Source organism: Microtus pennsylvanicus, chromosome 18, assembly GCF_037038515.1.
Source record: "Microtus pennsylvanicus isolate mMicPen1 chromosome 18, mMicPen1.hap1, whole genome shotgun sequence".
Lineage (NCBI taxonomy): Eukaryota > Metazoa > Chordata > Mammalia > Rodentia > Cricetidae > Microtus > Microtus pennsylvanicus.
The window spans coordinates 2,583,043-2,606,921 of record NC_134596.1 but is presented as its reverse complement, the minus strand read 5'-3'; the positions used below and the strand labels follow the sequence as shown (position 1 = coordinate 2,606,921).

Below are 23,879 nucleotides of genomic sequence, written 5' to 3'. Positions count from 1 at the left end.
ATGCCCCAACCCCAGGCTGAGGCCTGCGGGCCTTGCCCAGGAGTCCTGGGGAGCTGGGGGTGGCGGGATCAAGGACGGGGTCCGTGTGTTGGGGTGGACTGAACGGAAGGAAGGGAGGCTGAGGCCTGGACAGAGCCAAGAGCAGGCTGTGTGAGGCAGACAGTAAACTCTGCTGCTAATGGGGCTCCAGCTCAGTTGGCACAGGGTTCACCCAGCATGCACCAGGCCCGAGGAGGCCTGAGCTACAGGAGACCCCATCTCAGAGTGGCTGCTCCCAGGGGGTCGGCTCCCACTCTCCTCTGTGTCTCCACAGGGCCTTCCAGAGAAGGCAGCAGCAGCAGAGCGCCCTGCGGGTGATGCAGAGAAATTGCGCTGCCTATCTCAAGCTGAGGAACTGGCAGTGGTGGAGACTGTTCACCAAGGTGAGCGAGGCTGCGCTGCGCCTGAGCCTGCGCCTGCGCCTGCGCTCTGGGGGAGGGAGGCGCTGTTCCCCAGGGCTGTAAACTGGAGCCAATCTGTCCGCCTATGACGGGTGATTTATAGTCGGATACGGGACACTGGGGTGGGCGAGGGTGCACTGCGGAGGACAGGTTGAGGCCTTGCCTGGGGCTGGACCTCAGTTGGCAGGATGCTTGCTCAGCATGTACAAAACTGTCAGAACTCAGGAAGCCAGAGAATCAGGTGTTAAGTCATTTGGGGCTACATATAGAGTTTGAGGCTTACTTGGGCTACGTAAAATCTGGTCTCAGAAAACACGGGGGAGAGGTGACAACATGGCTCGGCTGATTAAGGGCGCCCTCTGCCAAGCCTGATGCCATGAGTTCAGTCCCCGACACCCGCGCTATGGAAGGAGAGAATTGACTTCCGCGAGGACTTTGACCACCTTACCTTCAGGTGTCAGCATGCCCACGCAGTAAATCAGTAAATGTGGGGGAGAAAGAGGTGAGCCATCCTGGCTTACATGAGAGCCTGGTTCAAAACCACCAAACAGGACTGGAGAGATGGTTAAGAGCATTGCCTGGTCTTCCAAAGGTCCTGAGTTCAATTCCCAGCAACTACATGATGGCTCACAGCCATCTGTAATGAGATCTGATGTCCTCTTCTGGCCTGCAGACATACACACAGACAGAATATTGTATAAATAATAAATAAATTAAAAAAAACACCAAACAAACTAAAGGAAAAGTCCAGGCAGCTTCAGGTGCAGCTGGATCCAGAGTACACCAGGGCACCCCCAGACCACCCTCAGGTTCACAGCAAGGGTGGCAGGTTGCACGCATCGGGTGGATTCCATTCTTGAAACTACTGCGCTTTTCCCGCAGGTGAAGCCCCTGCTGCAGGTGACACGACAGGACGAGGTGCTGCAGGCGCGTGCCCAGGAGCTGCAGAAAGTTCAGGAGCTGCAGCAGCAGAGCGCACGTGAAGTGGGGGAGCTGCAGGGCCGGGTGGCACAGGTGAAGAGCAAGCCCTGTGATATGAGGAGTGAGGCCTAGCCATGGTGTGAGGAGCGGAGCTTTGGGTGGAGCGTGGGGCGGTGCGCGGCTCAACCTCAAGTGAGGAATGGGCCTGGCAGCTGGGCAGTACATGAAAGGCATAATGAAGAGGGTAAGGAGGTGGGGCTGTGGGAGGGGTCAGATAGGGGCTTGGAGGGCTGTTGGGCAGGCCCTGTGTGATGGGCAGGATCCCCAGGGGCAGGGGTGGGGTTTAAGGTTGGCTTGGTGCCTTGGGATGATGATTGGGGCAAACAATAAGGGGAAGAGGGTGAGGGGTGGAATGGTGAGGGGTGAAGGGTCTTTGGGTGGAGCTGTGGCAGGGCTGTGTAGGTGGGAGGGGTAGATCAGCACTTGAGGGACAGTGTCTGGCTGTGCCCGGCTGGGTATGTGGTGTGAGGTTAAGGAAGGTTACAGTGGGGACAGTCTGAGTGGGGCTCCTAACTGGTACCCCCACCCACAGCTAGAGGAGGAACGCGTACGCCTGACTGAGCAGCTGCGTGCCGAAGCGGAGCTATGCTCTGAGGCTGAGGAGACTCGGGCACGGTTGTCCGCCCGGAAGCAGGAGCTGGAGCTGGTGGTGTCAGAGCTGGAGGCTCGGGTGGGCGAGGAAGAGGAGTGCAGCCGGCAGCTGCAGGGAGAGAAGAAGCGGCTGCAGCAGCACATACAGGTGTGGGGAACCCAGGCACCCCGTCCAAGTCCACCCCACACCTCAGCTCTGAGGGTCCAGGCGGTTCAGTCTGTCTCCTGGCTCTGAAGGCCCCGTTCCACCCTGGGCAGCCCCTATCCTGTGTGCACTGAGAGAACATTTGAGCTCTTCTGCAGGGCTGCAGATTGTTATCTTCAGGGTCTGAGATGGTGCCCGGTATACACTAGGCACTCAAATGAATGGCAAGGGAAGATAGGAAAGGCTGATGCTGCCCAGTGTCACTCAGGGTGTGGGCCTGTGTGAAGCCTCGGCCCCTGAGGTCCCTTCTGCCCCCCACCCCCACTTCAGGAGCTGGAGAGCCACCTGGAAGCTGAGGAGGGTGCCCGGCAGAAGCTGCAGCTGGAGAAGGTGACCACAGAGGCCAAGATGAAGAAGTTTGAGGAGGACCTGCTGCTTCTGGAGGATCAGAACGCCAAGCTGAGCAAGGTGGGGCTAGGGACACACCAAAGCAAGATATAGTAGATGGTCTCCTGCTGGGATGCTGGCCTGGTGAACTGGGGGGTGATGTGAGGCTGTGCTGCCCCGTGGTGTGGCCTGCCAGGTTGTTCATAAGAGCAGCCTTGGCCTTCTGTGTGCTGGCGGTTTAATGTGTGGGATGAGTACCTGGGAGGTGGCCTGGGCCCAGGCCCCAGAGTGCAGAGGAGGAAAGGATAGCAGGGAGGCCAAGGGTCTGACTTTCTTCTGTCCCCAGGAGCGGAGGCTGCTGGAGGAGCGTCTGGCTGAGTTCTCCTCACAGGCAGCCGAAGAGGAGGAGAAAGTCAAGAGCCTCAACAAGCTGAGGCTCAAATATGAAGCCACAATTGCGGACATGGAAGGTGAGTAGCCGGAGCCAGGGTGGGCTGTGTGCAGCTGAGCCAGGGTGGGCTGTGAGCAGCTGAGCCAGGGTGGGTGCACTGAGCCAGGGTGGGCTGTGTGCATGCTGTATGCTGGCAGCTAGGGGGTCAGAGAGGAGGCAGACAGGGTCTGACCTCAGGTGAAGCCCTCACCTGTCCTGGTGCCCACAGACCGGCTGAAGAAGGAGGAGAAAGGCCGGCAGGAACTGGAGAAGCTGAAGCGGCGCCTGGATGGGGAGAGCTCTGAGCTGCAGGAGCAGATGGTGGAGCAGAAGCAGCGGGCGGAGGAGCTGCTTGCACAGCTGGGCCGCAAGGAGGATGAGCTGCAGGCGGCCCTGGTCAGGTGATTTCCCCAGGGGCAGCTCCTCCTCCTGTCTCCGCAGGGGCCAGATGGGACCCAGCATGTGATGTGGCTCCACACTCTTATCGAGGCACTACCGTGTGCCAGCTACGGTGCCTATTGAAAGACAGTGCCCACATTGCATGGCAAGTCTTCCAAGAAAGCTCGGCTGTGAGTCCAGGTCCATTCCAGAGGTGTTAGCATGTGAATTAGAAAGCCTGGGGGAAAGCCTGGGGCTGCTCAGTGGTTAGGAACACTGGCTGGACTTAAAGAGTACCCAGATTCAGGTCCCAGCACCCACATGGAGGCTCAGAGCCGTCTGTAACTTCAGTTCCGTGGAATACAGCTCTCTCCTGGCCCCGGGGACACTACTCGTGTGGCGCACGTGCCCACTTGCAGCCAAGCACTCACGTACATTAAAAAAAAAATCCTAAAAAAATTAAAGTGGAGAAATGATTTGAAGAGGACACTGGGGCTGGGGAGGTGGCTCAGAGGTTAAGAGCACTGGCTGCTCTTCCAGAGGTCCTGAGTTCAATTCCCAGCAACCACATGGTGGCTCACAACCATCTAAGATTTGGTGCCCTCTTCTGGTCTGCAGGAACCACACAGGTAGGCAGAACACTGTATACATAGTAAATAAATAAATAAATAAATAAATCTTAAAAAAAAAGACACCGCCCCCCACTTGCAGTCAGAAGTTAAAGTGGCCCAGAAAGGTGGCACACGCTTGTCATCCCAGCTCCAGGGAGGCTGAGACAGGAGCATTGCCATGAGTTTAAGGCTATCCTGAGCAAGTTAGAAAGATCCTGTCCTAGAAAACAGCAACAACAAACCTCCAAAGAAGACCCATGTAAAGGGCTGGGCACATGACAGGAGCCCCATGTCGCCCGGAACAGTGGAGAGCATCCTGCTGCACACTCAGGAACATGAAAGATTTAGAAACAGGACTCACACAACCAATGACAGAGCCAAGACTTGAACCCACATCTGAGCTCTTCATCCTCAGCTCTGCCTGCTTGGGTACCAACCCCTCCCTGATCCTTGTGACACCCCCAGGGCAGAGGAGGAGGGCGGAGCCCGTGCCCAGCTGCTCAAGTCCCTGCGAGAGGCACAGGCCGGCCTGGCCGAGGCTCAGGAGGACCTGGAGGCTGAACGGGCAGCCAGGGCCAAGGCAGAGAAGCAGCGCCGGGACCTGGGAGAGGAGCTGGAGGCCCTGCGTGGGGAGCTAGAGGACACACTGGATTCCACCAACGCCCAGCAGGAGCTACGGTAAGGAGAGGGTGGTGGCCTGGGCTGGGAGGATGTGGTGGGTGGGGCACATCCGGACAGAGCCACCACCCACACGGGTACCAACTCTGCAGAATGAATGGAAGAGTCAGATCCTTGCATCGCCCTCAGACCACCCCAGTCTTAGAGACGTTCAAACCAGAGGCACATAAAGGAACTGCAGACCATTGAGAACACTCAATGCCAAGTCTTAGGCGTGGAGCGATGGCTCAGCGGTTAGAGCACTGGCTGTGCTTATAGAGGACCTGAGTTCAGTTTCTAGCACCTGCATGGCAGCTCACAACTTGCTGTAGCTCCAGATCTGGGAGATATGATTTCCCCTTCTGGCCTCCTTGGGTACTACAGTCATATGTATATAACACACACACACACACACAAGTAAAAATAAAGAAGATGGAAGTCAGCTTATAGAAGAGCCTCTGGGCGGGCATGCTGAGGACTGGCCCTTTGAATATGGCCTGAGTAGTGCTAGGAGTTGACCTTTGACCCATTCCCCCTCTTACATCTCTACCAAGACACCTTGGGAAGTGTATACAGCAAATACCTTACAAGAGACAACTTGAGAGAGAGATGTGCTTTAGCTCGTGAGCCATGGCAAGGAGGTGGCTTCCACTAGCAGAAGCCTCTCCTGTCTGGTGGGGAGCTGGCTCTAATCGTGACGGAACCCAGTCTGCTATAACCCTGAGCCTCCCTGTACTAGCTGGACCTGTGTCCCAAAGGCTCTTCATCTATTCAGAGCAGCACCTCCAGCTGGTCACTGGGGTGATGGGCACATGAGCCGGGTTTTACATCCAGGCCCTCACAGGAAGCAAAGACTATGGTCCCTACACATCCTACAGCCCTCTGCTCTAAATTCTTGTCTCCTCCCCTCTTCCACCATCAAAGGTCAAAGAGGGAACAGGAGGTGACAGAGCTGAAGAAGACTTTGGAAGAGGAGGCTCGTGTTCATGAGGTGGCCATGCAGGAGTTGAGGCAGAGGCATGGCCAGGCCCTGGGGGAGCTGGCAGAGCAGTTAGAGCAAGCCCGGAGGGTGAGTCGATAGTGGCCCAGCCACCCTCGGGGACATGCATAGCCTTGTATCAGTGTTAACTGAGTAATTACTTAATTGGTGGGGTCCATGGTGAAAAAGAAATACTGAACAAAACCAAGAGATCAAGGCGGCGAGCCATCCTGCCCCAGCAACTCCAGCCATCTCCTTACAGGGCAAAAGTGTGTGGGAGAAGACCCGGCTAACCCTGGAGGCCGAGGTGTCTGAGCTGAGGGCTGAGCTGAGCAGCTTGCAGACCTCAAGACAGGAGGGTGAGCAGAAGAGGCGCCGCCTGGAGTCCCAGCTGCAGGAGGTCCAGGGCCGCGCCAGTGATGTTGAGCGGTCTCGGACAGAGGCTGCCGAGAAGCTGCAGAGAACTCAGGTGGGTGGGGTGGGGTGTCACGTGACCCTGGGGGGGGGAGCTGTGAGAAGTTCCACTCCACATAGGCCAACAAGGACAGACCAAGAGCAATGACTCCACCCCTGTCTAGTTTGGCTCAAGTATTTTTAGTTTTTGAGACAGGGTCTCTCACTTATGTAGGCCTAGCTACCCTGGAACGCGCTCTGTAGTTCAGGCTGAATTTGGACACACAGAGATCCATCAATCTCTGCCTCCTGAGTGCTAGGATTAAAGGCGTGCACCACCATACCCAGCCCCCTCGTCCCCTTTCATTCTGAACGGTGTCCCCTCATCACCCGGCCCCCTAATTCCCTCTCATTGCTGAACGGTGTTCCCTCATCACCTGGCCCCCTAATCCCCTCTCGTTGCTGAACGGTGTCCCCTCATCACCTGGCCCCCTAATTCCCTCTCATTGCTGAACGGTGTCCCCTCATCACCTCTCATTGCTGAACGGTGTCCCCTCATCACCTGTCCCCCTCATCGCCTCTCATTGCTGAACAGTGTTCCCTCATCCATGTCTACGATTCATTGTCCACGTCACCCAGATGGTGATGTGGCTGTTGCTCCCTCTTCAGATCAGAATTTCCCCGTGGACACAGGGCCCAGCAATCCCTCTCCTCTGGGAACGCTGTTGTTCTGGGCCCCATGGCAGCACTGTGCTAGACTGCAGAGTAGCTTCTGGCCACGTTGCTGGCGTCCCACCCATGTGTGCAGAGGTTGGGACAGAGGACCAACAGGGCCCACCATGTTGAATTCCCTCCTCTTCACAGGCTGAACTTGAAAGCGTGTCCACGGCACTGAGCGAAGCTGAGTCCAAGGCCATCAGGCTGGGCAAGGAGCTGAGCAGTGCAGAGTCCCAGCTGCACGACACCCAGGTGACCCGCTTGTCCCCCAGTGCCATCCTCTGCCCTGCCGCTGACTGGACCTGACCCCCACCATCCCTTCCACCCACAGGAACTGCTGCAGGAGGAGACCAGGGCAAAGCTGGCCTTGGGGTCCCGTGTGCGTGCCCTGGAGGCCGAGGCGGCCGGTCTTCGGGAGCAGATGGAAGAGGAAGTGGTTGCCAGGGAGCGGGCTGGTCGTGAGCTGCAGAGCGCCCAGGCCCAGGTGAGCAGTGAGACCCAGTGTCCCCGGCTGGGCCTGGGTGGTGCTCTCACCCACCACTGTTTCTGCCCCCACCGCCATGCCCGCCCTTGCCTTTCCTACCCACACATGCCCTCCGGCCTTGTGGGTCATCACATGGGCTCCTCCAGAGCTCCCGCTGTCTCCCCAGCTGGCACAAGGGCTCTGCTTACAGGCTCTCACAGCCGACTATGACTCCCCAGTACCCTGGACAGAGCCTCTGCCTGACCTTCCCAGTGATGCCCGCAAACCTTCGCTCATCCAGACTTAGGGTCTTCCCTCCCTTGTAATTCTCCGTTTTACTCTGACCAAGTTCTGGCTACCTTGGGCTATGACTATTCTACCCATGAGTCTCCCCACCAGATTAGGAGTCCCTTCTTATAACTCTGACCCTGTGTGGGAAGCTTTCCACTGGCAGGCTCTGTGGGCTTCAGAACCCATCTCCATGGAGATTTTTCCCCAGCCTGGGCCTCCTCAGATTATGTTTCTCTTCTTCCTCAGCCTGTCACCTGGCCTTGGTCTTGGGATCCAAGAGCAGGTCCCATTTGGACTGAGCCTTGGGTCGTGCTGAAGATGGCAACACCCTGGAAGAGCAGGGTTGATAGTCCTCAGGGTCTCAGCTGCCATGAGGCAGGAGGGTCCAGTGGTCAGCTCCTTCCCGTCTTTGGGCCTCAGTTGGCACCCAGGACACAGGGTCCTAGGAGCCCACACCACAGTCACTCACAGCTGTGGCTCCCACACCCTTCTCTCCCCTGCAGCTCTCGGAATGGCGGCGACGCCAGGAGGAAGAGGCTGGGGTGCTGGAGGCTGGGGAGGAGGCTCGGCGCCGTGCAGCCAGGGAGGCGGAGGCCCTGGCCCAGCGCCTGGCAGAAAAGACAGAGGCAGTGGAGAGGCTGGAGCGAGCTCGGCGGCGGCTGCAGCAGGAACTGGACGATGCTACAGTGGACCTGGGGCAGCAGAAGCAGCTTGTGAGCACGCTGGAGAAGAAGCAGCGTAAGTTTGACCAGGTGAGTGCCTTGGTTTACCCAGCTGGCTACCCTGAGGAACCTGAAACCCATTTGAATATTAGGTAGAAACTTGCAGGGGAGAGGGGACATGTGAGATGGATTTTGAAGTGTGCATAGGAGCGGTGTCACAGCCAGGCAGGTGTTGCCTGTAAATCAGGCCGTCCTGAGGGTCACAGTGTCACCCCATTATTGCCTGAGTGTCCCAGTTTGATAATGCTATGCAGAACACCCTCTCTGTGCCCCCGGCGGGGCTCACATCCTCCACTTCCCTGTGTGTTGCTGCTCCCACCTCAACCTCAGTTTACCCGGCTAGAAAATGGGAATCATGGCAGGATTCCACAGCCTGAGGAATAAAATAATCACTGCAGGCATCAGAGGTTGTGTGCCTGTCAGCATTCTGTTACCGTGCAAATGTTGGTGGCAACTGGCTCATGAGATGGAAAGGGTTTGTCTCATGAGTCCGGAGGTTTTGGTCCATGGCCACACCGGGTCACAGCAGCGTGTGGAAGAGGAGAGTGGGTGGACAGCAGAAGTCAGAGTCCCCTCCACCTGGCCCACTCCAGTGTCCACCACTTACGGATGGGAGTTTCTGTAGTGAAGGTTGTAGGTGTTGTGTGTCTCTCACTCCAGACTCTAATTCTGCCTCTAATGCTGCCAGCAGCAGGGGATCCACTCTGGAGAACCAAAGCCACACAAAATGTATCTTTAGCTAGTCGGCTTCCTCAACCAGAACCTAAGCGTTCTGGCTTGCCAGGTATGTCTCAGGACTGAGTTATGCAAAGGCTGTGATCCTTCAGGCTGCTCAAAGAGTCCCCGACCATGTACAAAGACTCTGCCATCCCTCCCAATTCACAACAGACGCAGCGATCTATTTAATCTTTTGCTACAGAAGGTCACGTGCCTTTGTAGCTGATGGAAAGAGTTTCAGAGGCCTGGGGAGGCAGCCTGAGTCCGTGTAAATGCTGGATGGGTGTGGTGGCCGCCTGGAATTCCAGTCGAGCTCTGGCCCTCTCCCTGCCCATCTCTTGTCTCTCTGTGTCTCTCTCCATTTCTAGCTCTGTCTCTGTCTCTAGGATCTCCCTTCTCCCTCTCCTCTTCCCTCATCTACCCTGCCCTTCTCCTTCCAGTCAGCCCATCTCCCCTGCATCTTTCCCTGTAGCTCCTGGCAGAGGAGAAGGCTGCCATACTACGGGCTGTGGAAGACCGTGAGCGGGTGGAGGCTGAAGGCCGGGAGCGAGAGGCCAGGGCCCTCTCCCTGACACGGGCCCTGGAGGAGGAGCAGGAGGCGCGGGAGGAGCTGGAAAGGCAGAACCGGGCCTTGCGGGCTGAGCTGGAAGCACTGCTGAGCAGCAAGGACGACGTGGGCAAGAACGTAAGCACGCGTGGGCAGCGTGGTGATGGGGATTGCGAGCACATGCATGTGTGCAGCACAGCAGACACCGCAGTCGTGTTAACACAGCAGACACGCCAGTCGTGTTAACACAGCAGACACAGTCGTGTTAACACAGCAGACACAGTCGTGTTAACACAGCAGACACCCCAGTGGTGTTAACACAGCAGACACCCCATTCGTGTTAACACAGCAGACACCCCAGTCGTGTTAACACAGCAGACACCCCAGTGGTGTTAACACAGCAGACACCCCAGTCGTGTTAACACAGCAGACACCCCAGTCGTGTTAACACAGCAGACACCCCAGTCGTGTTAACACAGCAGACACCCCAGTCGTGTTAACACAGCAGACACCCCAGTCGTGTTAACACAGCAGACACAGTCGTGTTAACACAGCAGACACAGTCGTGTTAACACAGCAGACACAGTCGTGTTAACACAGCAGACACCCCAGTCGTGTTAACACAGCAGACACCCCAGTGGTGTTAACACAGCAGACACCCCAGTCGTGTTAACACAGCAGACACAGTCGTGTTAACACAGCAGACACAGTCGTGTTAACACAGCAGACACAGTCGTGTTAACACAGCAGACACAGTCGTGTTAACACAGCAGACACAGTCGTGTTAACACAGCAGACACCCCAGTCGTGTTAACACAGCAGACACAGTCGTGTTAACACAGCAGACACAGTCGTGTTAACACAGCAGACACCCCAGTCGTGTTAACACAGCAGACACCCCAGTCGTGTTAACACAGCAGACACCCCAGTCGTGTTAACACAGCAGACACCCCAGTCGTGTTAACACAGCAGACACAGTCGTGTTAACACAGCAAACACCCCAGTCGTGTTAACACAGCAGACACCCCAGTCGTGTTAACACAACAGACACAGTCGTGTTAACACAGCAGACACAGTCGTGTTAACACAGCAGACACAGTCGTGTTAACACAGCAGACACCCCAGTCGTGTTAACACAGCAGACACAGTCGTGTTAACACAGCAGACACAGTCGTGTTAACACAGCAGACACCCCAGTCGTGTTAACACAACAGACACAGTCGTGTTAACACAGCAGACACAGTCGTGTTAACACAGCAGACACCCCAGTCGTGTTAACACAACAGACACAGTCGTGTTAACACAACAGACACAGTCGTGTTAACACAGCAGACACAGTCGTGTTAACACAACAGACACAGTCGTGTTAACACAGCAGACACAGTCGTGTTAACACAGCAGACACAGTCGTGTTAACACAGCAGACACCCCAGTGGTGTTAACACCACAGCCAAGAGCTGCACTCACCAAAGGCTGAATGGGCGTTCTGCACACACTTCAGGGTGTGAACAGAACTCCCCCTCTCTCATACACACACACACACGGTTTTGTTTTGGCTTTTTGGTTGGTTGTTGTTTGTTTTTCGGGACAGGGTTTCTCTGTGTAGTCCTGGCTGTCCTGGAACTTACTCTGTAGACCAGGCTGGCCTCAAACTCAGAGATCCTCCTGCCTCTGCCTCCCAAGTGCTGGGATTAACAGCATGTGCCATCACCACAGTGACTGTGTGTGCATGTGTGGTGTATGTGTGTGTGCATGTGTGGTGTATGTGTGTGTATGTATGTGCACGCACGTGTGTGTGTGTATGTATGTGTGCGTGTGTGGTGTTTGTGTATGTGTGTGCGTGTGTGTGTGTGTGCAGGTGAGTTGCGGGGCAGGGGACGACTGACCTCGCGGGCTCTGAAATGGAGTTTGCTCAGATGGTTTTTACATTTCTCATCACTGTGTTTGGCTGAGACAAAGTCACATCTGGAAGTTTTCCCTCCGTGTCTGCCTTCCTGACCTCACTGTCCGATACTTCCCTCTGCAGAGCTCAGATTCGAGGACTGACTATACAGTTGAAATCAAACAAGAAGCAGAACTCATGTTTAAGGAAATTTATGACCTTCTTTCCTTTCTTGTTTTTTTTTTATTTAAAAAAAAGTTACTTTTCGCCGGGCGGTGGTGGCGCACGCCTTTAATCCCAGCACTCGGGAGGCAGAGGCAGGCGGATCTCTGTGAGTTCGAGGCCAGCCTGGTCTACAAGAGCTAGTTCCAGGACAGGAACCAAAAGCTACAGAGAAACCCTGTCTCGAAAAATCAAAAAAAAAAAAAAAGTTACTTTTCATTTTACATACCAACCCCAGTTCCCCCTCCCTCCTCTTCTCCTGCCCCATCCCCATTTCCCCCTCCCATCCACTCTTCAGAGGAGGTAAGGCCTCCCTTGGGGAGTCAACAAGGTCTGACATATCAACTTGAGGCAGGACAAGCCCCTCCCCCCACTTACCTCCCCCCCCATCAAGGCTGAGCAGAGTATCCCTCATAGGGAATGGACTCCAAAAAACCAGTTCATGCACCTGCGATAGGTCCTGGCTTAAGCCCCCCCCCCCCCAACAGATCAAGCCACATAACTGTCACCTACATTCAGAGGGCCTAGTTTGGCCCCATGCAGGTTCCCCAGCTGTCAGTCCATAGTTATGGTTTTGGGTTGTTTTTTTTTTAGTTTTTTTTAATGTATTTATTTTATGTGTATGAATATTTTGCCTGCATGTGTGTATGTGCAGCATGTGCATGCAGTACCCTCAGAGGCCAGAAGAGGGCGCTGTAAGAGCAGCAGTGTGTTTAACTTGTTAGGGCATTTCTGTAGCTCCTAGTGCATGCTTTTGTGACATGCTTTGTCCATAACGAGGCCACATGCCAGTGGGCTGCCTGTGGACACACCTGTTGGGATATTTTACTTTTATTGCCCTTCAAGTGGTTTTCTTTGTAAATTGGGGTTTTGGGATTAGGGGGTTTCTGCCTACACAGTGCACACGATCCTAGCTATGCCTCTGTCTCTGCCGCTATGGTGACACCCGGCAGAAACAACTGAAGGGAGGAAGGGTTTAAACTCCAGCTTCTAGCCCACTGCCGGCAGGTGTCAAGGCAGGGACTTGAGAAGCACTGGTCACTTTCACAGTAAAGAGCAGAGAGAGAATGTGTGCACGACCCAGACCAGTGGGCGGTCCTTTCATGTCAATTAACACAGAAGGGTCATCACAGCCCAACCTGACCTGGACAGCCCCTTGCTGAAACCTTCTTCCCAGGCGATTTTAGAATGTGTCACAATTGAAACTGAACGTCACATACAGGTTTCCATAAAATGTTTTCAGATAATTTAAGATGATTTAAGGTAGGTGCTTAGTAGACAGTGTGAGTGGGGAATGACTCACTGAGGCCCTTCTCCCGGCTGTCATCACAGTCTCCCCTGCTCGGCTGGGACACCATCTTAATCCCAGCCCAGGACTCACTTCCTATCCCACCAGGTGCACGAGCTGGAGCGAGCCCGCCGGGTGGCTGAGCAGGCAGCCAATGACCTGCGGACACAGGTGACAGAACTGGAGGATGAGCTGACCGCCACAGAGGACGCCAAGCTGCGCCTGGAGGTGACCGTGCAAGCCCTGAAGGCTCAGCACGAGCGTGACCTGCAGGGCCGTGATGATGCAGGCGAGGAGAGGCGGAGGCAGCTGGCCAAGCAGGTACTGCCCAACAGGTGGCTGTGGGCACCTGTCCCTCCTGATGAACGCATGCGGAAAGGGAGTTCCCCTCTGGAGCGTTTCCATCAGGGTCCCCTTGCTGTCCCCACCCAGAAAGCCATCTTTGTGTTCTGCCAGGAGGCAGTGACACACCAGGTGTCATGTACAGCCTCCCCTCCTGCCCCTCACTGCCAGCCTAAGTAAACTCCAGCTTGGTGAACCTTTCAGTTGATTGGGACTTGCTTAATTCAGCCTGCATAGCAAAGCCTGCCGGGGCGCGTGTGGAAGCTGACGCCCAGGAGCTTCTAGCACACACTGAGCACTCACTGAAGAGTCTCCTCTCTCTGGCCAGTGCTTACTACTTGTGTGGTCTCAGGGAGGGAAGCTTTTGACCTTGTTACTTTCTGTTTCATGAGTTCTTGTGATTTCTCCAAGTCCTACTTCCCTCCAAGGAATGGATGCCTGGAGGGAATCTGGGTGCCATGACCTGTGACCTTTCCTACACCTGCCCCCCAGCTCAGAGATGCAGAAGTGGAGCGGGATGAGGAACGGAAGCAAAGGGCGCTGGCCGTGGCTGCCAGAAAGAAGCTGGAGGCTGAACTGGAGGAGCTGAAGGCTCAGACATCCGCCGCTGGGCAGGGCAAGGAAGAGGCCGTGAAGCAGCTGAGGAAGATGCAGGTGAGGCCGGGGTCCAGGTGTGCTGCTGTCACCTGCACCAGGTGAGGCCGGGGTCCAGCTGTGCTGCTGTCACCTGCACCAGGTGAGGCCGGGGTCCAGCTGTGCTGCTGTCACCTGCACCAGGTGAGGCCAGGCTCCAGGTGTACTGCTGTCACCTGCACAGCAGCAGTGGCTGGCTTAGCTAGCAGCTTCAGCAAAGCTGGCCTCGGGTGTGTATGCGCTCCTTTTCTCTGCATTTCATTCATTTAGATGCTAGACTTTGACATCTAAGCCCATTATTTGATTAGGTAATAAATTTAGTGCCATTGCGGACAGAACCAAGGACCTTGAATAATGCTAGGCAGAGTATCACTGAGTCACCCCCAGCCCCTCTCTGGGGGATTCTAGGCAGGGGCTCTACCACTGAGCCACCCCCAGCCCCTCTCTGGGGGATTCTAGGCAGGGCTCTACCATGAAGCCACACCCCAGCCTATACTATATTTAAAATGGCAGGTGCCTTTGTTATATTCTTATGGGGCAGCAGTTCATGCACCCAGAGAAAGGATCCCTTGTCTAACCCCTTTGTCAGGCATGTAATAGTAATAATAACTGTTTTCCCAGTGTAACCCACCTTTCTCACGGGCTCCCCTTTGGTGGAGGAAGACTTGGTGTTGGCTTCTCCTCACACTCCCAGGAAGTGCCCACAGATCCACAGGCTAATTGTTTTCTATTCTAGTAGCTCAACTAACCTGCACGGTACTTCCACCCAGGCCCAGATGAAGGAGCTGTGGCGGGAGGTGGAGGAGACTCGCAGCTCCCGGGAGGAGATCTTTACCCTGAACAAGGAAAGTGAGAAGAGGCTCAAGGGCCTGGAAGCCGAGGTGCTGAGGCTGCAGGAGGTGAGACTGTGTGGGTGGGGCTTAGTGGGAGGCCCCAGCGTGGGCGGGGCTTCCCTAGAGGGCCTGGGGGAGTGGGCCAATCCTTGTTGGAGGCTCTAGGTGAGCGTGGTTCCCTGTGCCTTTGTTAGTTTTTTGTTTGTTTTATTGTTGTTTTTCAAGATAGGGTTTCTCTGTAGCTTTGGAGCCTGTCCTAGAACTCACTCTATAGACTAGGGAGGCCTTGAACTCACAGAGCTTGCCTCTGCCTCCTGAGAGCTGGGATTAAAGGGATTATCAGCTCCTGGCCCTGGTGCCCTCTTTTATTGGGAGTGGGGATCTTGTCCTGTGGGCTCTTCAGAGTCAGAGCAGGAGCCTCCAAAGCCAGCCCTGGGAAGATGAAGCCAGGCGTCAGGAAGTTAGGTGCGGAGCAGGAAGCTGAAGCGAGGGAGAGGTCTGAGGACGAGGTGTGAGGCAGAGGAAAAGAAGGCACAGTTGGGTAGGAGGGAGGGCCCGTGGGTGGCGTGGGGGTCGGAGGACGCCCAGTGATGAAAGACATGGAAGGGGAGCCCGGCTGCGGGGGACACAACTCAGAAGAGTTGGGGAGCGGGACACTGGCTAGCACTAAGGGGAGGCCTCCTCCGGGTTGGAGGTCATAGGCTCACAGTCAGGAGGGTTAATGCCAAAGTCCTAATTTCCTTTACTCTGCTCCTGGCTGGTCCATACAGGAACTGGCTGCCTCCGACCGAGCCCGGCGGCAGGCCCAGCAGGACAGAGATGAGATGGCAGAGGAGGTGGCCAACAGCAACCTTAGCAAGTGAGTATCCTGCCCCCCTGGGCAAGCACCTTCCTCCTGCGGCCTCCTTCCCAACACCTTCCCTTCTTCTAGGACCGCCATCCTGGACGAGAAGCGGCAGCTGGAGGGGCGGCTGGGGCAGTTAGAGGAGGAGCTGGAGGAGGAGCAGAACAACTCAGAGCTGCTCAAGGACCACTACCGCAAGCTGCTGCTGCAGGTGCCCCGCCCCGCCCCGCCCCGCCCCGCCCCAGCCTTTGGGGCGCTCTTGTCCAGCGAGCCAAGGGGGGCATTTGATGTGCCGGAGAAGGGTTGAATCAGGAAGGCAGGGCTCATTGATTCATCTGTGATTCTGAGGACTCTCAGACAGGCTTGAAGCCATGTATCTTAAGTCAGGGGATTGTCACAGGTTCAGGGCTAGCCAGGGATACAAAAAGCAAGCCCTGACGTATGAGTGGATGGTTTCACACATTAATAAAGGAGTCAGCAGAGAAGGTGGAAGTGTTGGGTGTTGCTTCTGGTCTTGTAGTCACAGCAACCCTCCCTCTGCAACCTTCCCTGTGTGCAAACAAACCAGCCCTGGGTTTGTCTAGCCTTATACAGCACTTTTTCTTTTCTTCTTTAGTTTTTAGGCAGGGTCTCCTGTAGCCCAGGAATTCTTTTTGTAGCCTGAGGCTGGCCTTGCTTTCCTGATCCCCCTGCCTCCATCTGTAATGACAGGCTTGTGCCACCAAACCGGACTGTGCTGTTCTGGGAAACCAGGGCTCCTTGTATTATTAGGCAAGCCCTGTACCAAGGGCGTCCTCGCCAGCTCCTGTCACCGTTCTTATTTCACAATGAAAATGTCAAAGGCTGAAGGAGGGCCACCGGGCTCCTGAGTGTGCCCTGGGAGGCGCCATGCCGAAGCTTTAACCAGCCTGGGCTGAGTCCCAGGTCGTTCCTCCGAGGACACCAGAGGTCTCTGCTGCTTATGCTACTTGGGGCTCAGAGTCTCTGGTGGGAGGGGCCCGAGCCTACCTCTTTTTCACAGGCTCCTCAGGTGACCCTGGTGCAGAGGAGAGTGTGAAGGGCCTGAAATAGCCTAGTTCACAGCCACAAATTTAGAACATTTAAACAAGTTTGTGACCATCTCTGGGGCTCACTAAAATAGCGGAGCTGAACCTGGCTGTGAGGTGCACGCCTGTCATCCCAGACCTGGCTGTGTGGCCGTGTGGTACACGCCTGTCTTCCCAGCATTTGGGAGGTGGAGGCAGGAAGCTCAGAGTTCTAGGGCATCTTAGTTACATTGTGAGTTCTAAGTCAACCTGGGCTACATGAGACACTATCTCAAATAAAAATGTTAAGACTAAATTTAAATAGATTTAAATAATTTTGCGCAATTTTAAATAAATTTGAAACATTCTTGTTCATTAAAAAGCAAAAGGTACCATTTTCCGTGGGTTGTCTTTCCTGGTTGTTGAAGTGATGTTGAGTCCTTAAGTAGCACCAATCTCCGCGCTGTGCACTTAACAGCCACTGGCTCAGCTCACCCCAGGAGGAGCCGTGTGTGGCCACTAACGTCCTATCTCCTCTCCTGCTGCAGGTAGAGACCCTCACTACAGAGCTGTCTGCTGAGCGCAGTTTCTCAGCCAAGGCCGAGAGTGGGAGGCAGCAGCTGGAGCGGCAGATCCAGGAACTGCGGGGTCGCCTGGGTGAAGAGGATGCCGGAGCCCGAGCCCGACAGAAGATGCTGATCGCTGCTCTCGAGTCTAAGCTGGCCCAGGCAGAGGAGCAGCTGGAGCAGGAGAGCAGGTGAGAAGGGCGGAGGCTTTGTCCTGAAAGAAACTACAGTCCACGGGAGCAGTTTAGGCGACAGTACTGCAGCTGTCTGCTGTGTAACAAAACACCCTAAAACTTAGTGACCCTAAAACAAGTTTTTTGTTGCTTCTGAATCTGGCCTGGTTGACAGGCTCTTTTGTGCTGTGTTTGGTTGGTCTGTCTGCTGTATTTGCTTGTCAGAGGGTTGATGGCCTAGGCTGACTTGTAGCCTCTCATTCTCCAGCAGGCAGAGCTGTGGGCCCAAGAGTAAGGGACGCTGTCGATGGCTTCTAAAGGCTGGGAGCTAACACTGTACCACTTTAGCCATAAGCAGAGCAAGTCCTGGGACAGCCCAAGTCCACAGTCAAATGTTACATCTAAGGGTGTAGGAACAGGAAGAAGTAAGAATTCAACCGCCTTACCCCATCAAACCATCATCTTAGATAAAAGGATACTGGGCCCTGGGTCAGTGTCTGTGTGTTCTGTGTTTCCTTCTTGGGCACAAAGGGCCGCAGTTGTATCTAGCCCGATATCCATACTTACTCATATTTAGAGCCAAGAAGCCAGGTTAGAGAGCTGGCTGAGTGGAGAAAGTGCTTGTCGTGAAGTGGAGGGACTTGAGCTCAAAACCCCAGCACCCACATGGAACCAGACACTGTAGTATGTGTCTGTAACCCAGCGCTCCTACAGTAAGATGGGAGACAGAGACAGGAGAGTCCCTGGAAGTTCACTGACCAGCTAGCCTTGTGTACTGGCAAGCAAAGTGAGGGACCCTGCTTCAACAAGGTGGAAGATAGAGACTGACATCTGAGGCTGTCCCCGACCATATTCAAGAGCATGTGCAAGCTCACGCACATGCACACACTTACACACACGTGCGCACACGCACACACACACGCACACATGTGTGCACACACATGCTCACTGTCCTAGATTTGCTTCTGTCACTGTGACAAACACCCCGACAAAGGACCTTAAGGGAAGATGGGTTCCTTCAGCTTGCAGTTCCAGGTCACATCGCTATCCACTGCTCTGGGGAAGTCAAGGAAGCAGGACACATGGTCCAGGACCCAGACCCAGGAAGAGTGTCAGCCATTTGCAGGCTGCATCTTTCTATCAGTTAACAGTCAGGACAGTCCCCACAGACACAGCCAGTCTGACCTAGACAGTCCCTCATTAGGACTCTTTTTCTAGATGATTCTAGGTTGTTAAGTTACTTAAAAGTAACAGTCAAGCAGGGTGGTAGTGGTGCATGCCTTTAATCCCAGCATTCCAGAGGCCAAATCAAGCAGATATCTGTAAGTTTGAGCCTGGTCTGTACAGTAAGCTCCAAGATAGTCAGGGCTGCATGAAGAAATCCTGTCGTTTTTGTTGTTGTTTGTTTTTTTTTTTTGTTTTGTTTTTTTTTTTTTTTTTTTTGGAGACAGGGTTTCTCTGTGGCTTTGGAGCCTGTCCTGGAACTAGCTCTGTAGACCAGGCTGGTCTCGAACTCACAGAGATCCGCCTGCCTCTGCCTCCTGAGTGCTGGGATTAAAGGCGTGCGCCACCACCGCCCGGCTTGAAAACTAAACTTAGAAAAGTAACCATCAGGCTAGGTGTGTGGTGCGCCCTTTGATCACAGAACTCAGAAGCAAAGACGAACGCATCTCTGTGAATTTGAGGCTAGCCTAATCTTCACAGAGAGTTTCTGTGTATGTAGCCAAGCATACACAGAGAGAGCCTGTCCCATAAAACAAAACAAAAGCCCCAAACAAACAAAACTATCAAACAAAAGAAAATACCAACTGAGGTTGTCAGACAGGGAAGCTGACCCAAGAGGAGAGAATGAAAACCTGGTGCAGACTAACTGTATTGACCTGGACCAGACTTCAGGGAACCTAATCCTGGGTGGGTCATTGCCAACATATTTAAAACACAGTACAATTTGGGGAAAGGTTTCCACGCAACAGTCAGTCTCCGTCCTACAGCACAGGGGTTGCAGGCCATAGAGCACACGTGACATCTCCCCTAAGGATGGGTAATGGTCCAGGGAGAGAAGATCCTGGATAATCATTCTGGGGGATTTGGATGAAGCCAGCCTCTGAAGTAAAACGTGGGTGTGATCTGCAACCACAGAGAGCAAAACGGTCACCAGGTCATTACCAATATCCACCCCCAGCCTTCGGAGCAGGAAAACAGCTGTTTTATCTTCTCCATTGAGAAGAGGCCCCTGTGTTTAACATTCCTAGTTTCCCTAGTGATCTGGGGGTGCAAAAACCTTTGAGGCCCCAACAATCATCAAAAGATTAACATTGTTTAGAAGGGACTGGTAAAATGGCTCAGTGAGCTTGCTACCTAGTTCTGAATACAACACCCAAGATCCACATGGCAGAAGGGGAGAATAACTGAGTGCTGCCCTTTGACCTCTAGCACATGACATGGCACACAGACATGCATAAACACACACAAGAAAATGAAGAAGGAGGCAATGGCTATAGAAGCTGAGTTTACCTGTCAAGAGTCACTGTGCTAATCAGACTCATCACTGAGGGGTCCCAGTACAGCAGGCAGCCTCCGGCTGTTGAGACACCATGGGTCCACATCTGTAGGTGTGATGCCCATAATCCTTATGCTGTGTATAGACAAACAGGTCAGACAGGCTGGCTGGCTGGGATTCCTGATTCCCAGTTCAGCATCTTTACCTTGGTCTGGAAGGGATGTAAATCACATCCAGAGACAGGACGGGACTGAGGCTCAGTGGGCCAGAGTGTTTCCCCAGCATGCAAGAAGTCCTGGGCATGATGGTGTGTGTCTACTATCCCAACTGGAGGCAGGAGGATCAGGAGCTTAAGGTCATCCTTGCCTACATAGTGAGTTTGAGGCCAGCCTGGGCTACATGAGACCCTGTCTCAAAACCATCAACATCACAGGAGACATTTTTAGGAACATAGCTATCTTTCAGAAGGAAGCCTAGTACCAGTGTCTGGCTGAGTGGGAGGCAGCTAGATGGTAGGGAAAAGGGAAGAAACCCAAGGATGGGACAGCACCAAAAATGCTGTGGTGACAGGGTTTCCTGGGCTCTTCTCTTTAGAGAGCGCATTCTCTCTGGCAAGCTGGTACGCAGAGCTGAGAAGCGACTGAAGGAGGTGGTTCTTCAGGTGGACGAAGAGCGCAGGGTGGCTGACCAGCTCCGGGACCAGGTAAGCAGTTGGCATCACCACAAACAGGAAATAACACTGCTAGCCTGGCCTGGCAAGTGGCTAAGTGGGTCATCCCAGCTATGGTGGAAGCTAAGGCAGGAGAATTGCTATGAGTTCCAGGAGAGCCTATGCCACAGTGAAAGACCCCTTCTTAAACCAGCAGCAACAATGAAAAATATCCCGTAGTCTGTAGGCAACAAAGCCTGTATGTGACTCCAGGTCTATGCTCAGATAGAATCCCTGTGTCCTTAAAAGCTCAGCTATGCCTTGTTTGCTATTCATTCCACAGAGGATTATTGAGCATGCATGCCCTTTGTGCCAGGCACATTGCTAGGAATTGGAAATAAGGTGTTGTCAGCTCACATTACTAGCCCAGGAAAGCTATTATACACAGGACCAAAGATAATGCCAGGTTCTGATAAGGGCTGTGAAAGAGAAGAATGAAGACAGGAATGGAGAGCCTTGTCCACTGGGTGTTGGAAAGGGCTGGGGGACATTTGAATTAAGACCTGACAGAGGAGGAAGAGCCAAGTAGAAAGAGCAGGAGTTCAAAGGCCCTGATGAAGTAAGCAAGAGAGAGGAGTATAAGAAATGAACTTGGAGCTAGTTGGTAGAGTGCTTACCTAACATGCACAAAACCCTGGTTTCCATCCCCAGTACAGCACCTGGGAGATGAAGCAGGACCACCGGAAGTTTAAGGTCATCTTTAGCTACATACTGAGTTCAAGGCCAGCCTGGATTACTTGAGACAAATGAAGTCACACGATGTATGTTCTTACCCAGAAGAGAGGTGTCTGGGGAGATCAGACACTGAACTTGATGTGGTCACTGGGTTTCATGGAGACATGGACATGAGGAAGTTTATTTTAGGGCTGGCCCCTTACCCAGCAGTCCTGGGGAGGCAAAGAAGGGCAGTAAATGGGAGGGGGCTGCTCTGAGTGTGCCAGTGTCCCGCCAGTGCTGTCACGTGATTTCCAGTGAGCCACGTGTTTATACCAGATAGGGCACTGACAGGTTACGGGACTAATTCCACCAGGCCCGGACGGTAAGCCAGTGAGTTTATTGGGGTCACTTACAGGGCCACAGGAGACTCAAAGACAGCTACATCACCAAGAAACCTCGCCCCAGCATGAGTGGTGGGCTCACAAGCTGCAGCCCAGGAGGCGCATCCCTCTCACCTTCCCTCAGGCCTACTATGTGCCCTTACACCCCAGAGAACACAGGCAGTGGGTGAGGGGCAGGATCTTACAGGGAGGGTCGGCTATTCTCTGCTCCTTGGATAGTTAACTGTCTGGTCTCGGTTGCCCAACACCCAGCTATCTTCCGCATATTTTGTTGCCATAACCGTGAAGGTCTCAGTAGGTCACCATAGCTGCTGTAGGCACTGGGGGACACCAGGGAATGACGTGGTCCGTGCCCCCCTCTCAGCTGGAGAAAAGCAACCTCCGGCTGAAGCAGCTCAAGAGGCAGCTGGAAGAAGCAGAGGAGGAGGCATCGCGGGCGCAGGCTGGTCGGCGGCGGCTGCAACGGGAGCTGGAGGACGTCACTGAGTCCGCGGAGTCCATGAACAGGGAGGTGACCACGCTGAGGAACAGGCTCCGGTAAGTTACCCACATGCTGGTACCACCCAGGAGAGGAGAGCAAGACTCAGCTTGGAAGACCAGCGTGGGGATTGGACCCTGCGGTGGGGAGGAAGCTGTGGCTTCCCTGGCCTCCCCGCTGTGCTTTTCAGTCTTGCTCAGGTGCCCTGTGCATCTGTTTGACCATTTGCCAGCGTTTGAGCTCAGCTTCTCTTGTCCCAATCTGCACCTGTGTTCTCATCCCTGCCTGCATCTTTGTTCCGCCCCCGGCACTTACGCCTTCTTCTCCCACAGGCGCGGCCCTCTCACCTTCACCACGCGCACTGTTCGCCAGGTGTTCAGGCTGGAGGAGGGCGTGGCTTCTGATGAAGAGGAGGCTGAGGGGGCGGAGCCTGGGCATGCACCACCCCAGGAACCTGAGGCTCCACCCCCTGCCACACCCCAGTGACCCAGTCTGTCCTAGATGCCCCAAGGACAGGGCCTGTCCCAGTATCTCTCCTGGCTTGTACTTTGAAATAATGCTGCCCTCTGGCACTTTCTGGCATTAATGAACCCTACTGGGACAGGACTCCAAATCGAGGTCCTAAACCAAGGAGCTGGGAGGCAGGAGGCAAGAATGGTCACTCTTAATAAGGGGACAAAATGGGCATGGACGGCAAGGATGTCCTTTCTGCTCCCATTTTCCGCAGGCCTGTCCCCTGCGGAGGGCAGGCAGGGGTCCTCCATCTCCTCCCAGTATCCTGCCCTCTTTTACGGCGTGGGGTAGATCTGTGTGCTCGACAGGGTAGTATTCAGGTCCCTCATGCTCCAGGACTGAAGAAATAAACTACACTCGCCTGGATCCTTCACCATGGCTGTATTCCTAACTGGGGAGAGTGTGAGGGGCTTCCTCTGCCGCTGTACTCTGTGAGATCCTCCTAGGGACGGGGCAGTCACTGCACAGCACAAAGTCTCGGTGTCCCACTCCATGGTGTAATCTGTGAGATCCTCATAGGGACCGGGCAGTCACTGCACAGTACAAAGTTTCGGTGTCCCACTACATGCTAGGCAAACAATTGTCTCCTCAGCATCTTCCATCTTCAGCCATTGCTGAGGGAGTGACCCTTTCAGAGTGTTAGTAACTGGCTGAGGCCCTAGCACTCAGCACACAGGATGAGTGACCCAGGACCCAAACCCCACACTGCCTGGCTCCAGGGTTGGTTATCTGCACATGAAGACAGTTTTCATAAGCACCTGTCTCCCCAGGACTCTCTTCCTGGGTTCTAGGACTCAAGTTCCCAAACTTGTGGCTCTCATACATTCTGGCTAAGAGAATAGGTTCGCATTTGTCATCAAGGAAACCAAGGCCAAGGCCCATACTTGCCCCAGTGTCCAAGGAGACCAAAAGATCAGGTCCCATGAGGGATTCTGGGAAACTTTGTTCCCAGCCGTCTTTCACCTTTTGTTGCCCAGAGTGTATTTCCTCTACCTCTTGGGTCGGCATCACCTAGCCCAGCCCCCACCTACTTTCTAAGTTCCCAGTGAGTACCCCAGCCCCAAATCAAAAAAGCCACTTCTAAATGAAAAGGAATCATTTATTGGGCTGGGGAGGGGCATGACACTGTTTCTTTGTGGGGGAGGGCTGACATGCGGCAGCTTCTGCGAGGGTGGTTCATGCACCCTGGGTGGGCATGGGGGAGGCTTGGGGGAGGAGCCTGCCGACCCCTCCCTCCCTGCCTGCTGGTGGGCCAGGAAGACCCGCCGTTAGCACCAGAGTTGCAGACCTCCCCTCCCCCAGACTCAGGACCCGCCCCCATCCCTGAGAGCGCCCCTTGGCCAGCCCCTCCCGCTCCAGGCCAG

At 54.5% G+C, this 23,879-nt stretch overlaps 1 protein-coding gene across 4 annotated transcripts in view; it reads left to right on the top strand.

Moving 5' to 3' along the window:
* Myh14 (myosin heavy chain 14) overlaps positions 1-22,888 on the top strand; it is a 60,560-nt gene extending 37,672 nt beyond the window's left edge. For all 4 annotated transcript variants that reach the window (XM_075953189.1, XM_075953187.1, XM_075953188.1 and 1 more), the window contains 22 exons: positions 314-422; positions 1,323-1,454; positions 1,954-2,160; positions 2,488-2,625; positions 2,891-3,014; positions 3,204-3,375; positions 4,429-4,641; positions 5,545-5,689; positions 5,862-6,068; positions 6,857-6,961; positions 7,041-7,193; positions 7,967-8,215; positions 9,375-9,587; positions 12,950-13,162; positions 13,676-13,837; positions 14,587-14,715; positions 15,420-15,508; positions 15,581-15,704; positions 17,067-17,275; positions 20,352-20,460; positions 21,889-22,061; positions 22,335-22,888. In XM_075953189.1, the coding sequence (XP_075809304.1) occupies positions 314-422; positions 1,323-1,454; positions 1,954-2,160; positions 2,488-2,625; positions 2,891-3,014; positions 3,204-3,375; positions 4,429-4,641; positions 5,545-5,689; positions 5,862-6,068; positions 6,857-6,961; positions 7,041-7,193; positions 7,967-8,215; positions 9,375-9,587; positions 12,950-13,162; positions 13,676-13,837; positions 14,587-14,715; positions 15,420-15,508; positions 15,581-15,704; positions 17,067-17,275; positions 20,352-20,460; positions 21,889-22,061; positions 22,335-22,488 (3,529 nt within the window). In that variant the 3' untranslated portion in view covers positions 22,489-22,888. The remainder of the gene's footprint in view (positions 1-313; positions 423-1,322; positions 1,455-1,953; positions 2,161-2,487; positions 2,626-2,890; positions 3,015-3,203; positions 3,376-4,428; positions 4,642-5,544; positions 5,690-5,861; positions 6,069-6,856; positions 6,962-7,040; positions 7,194-7,966; positions 8,216-9,374; positions 9,588-12,949; positions 13,163-13,675; positions 13,838-14,586; positions 14,716-15,419; positions 15,509-15,580; positions 15,705-17,066; positions 17,276-20,351; positions 20,461-21,888; positions 22,062-22,334) is intronic.
* Positions 22,889-23,879: the final 991 nt, after the last annotated feature.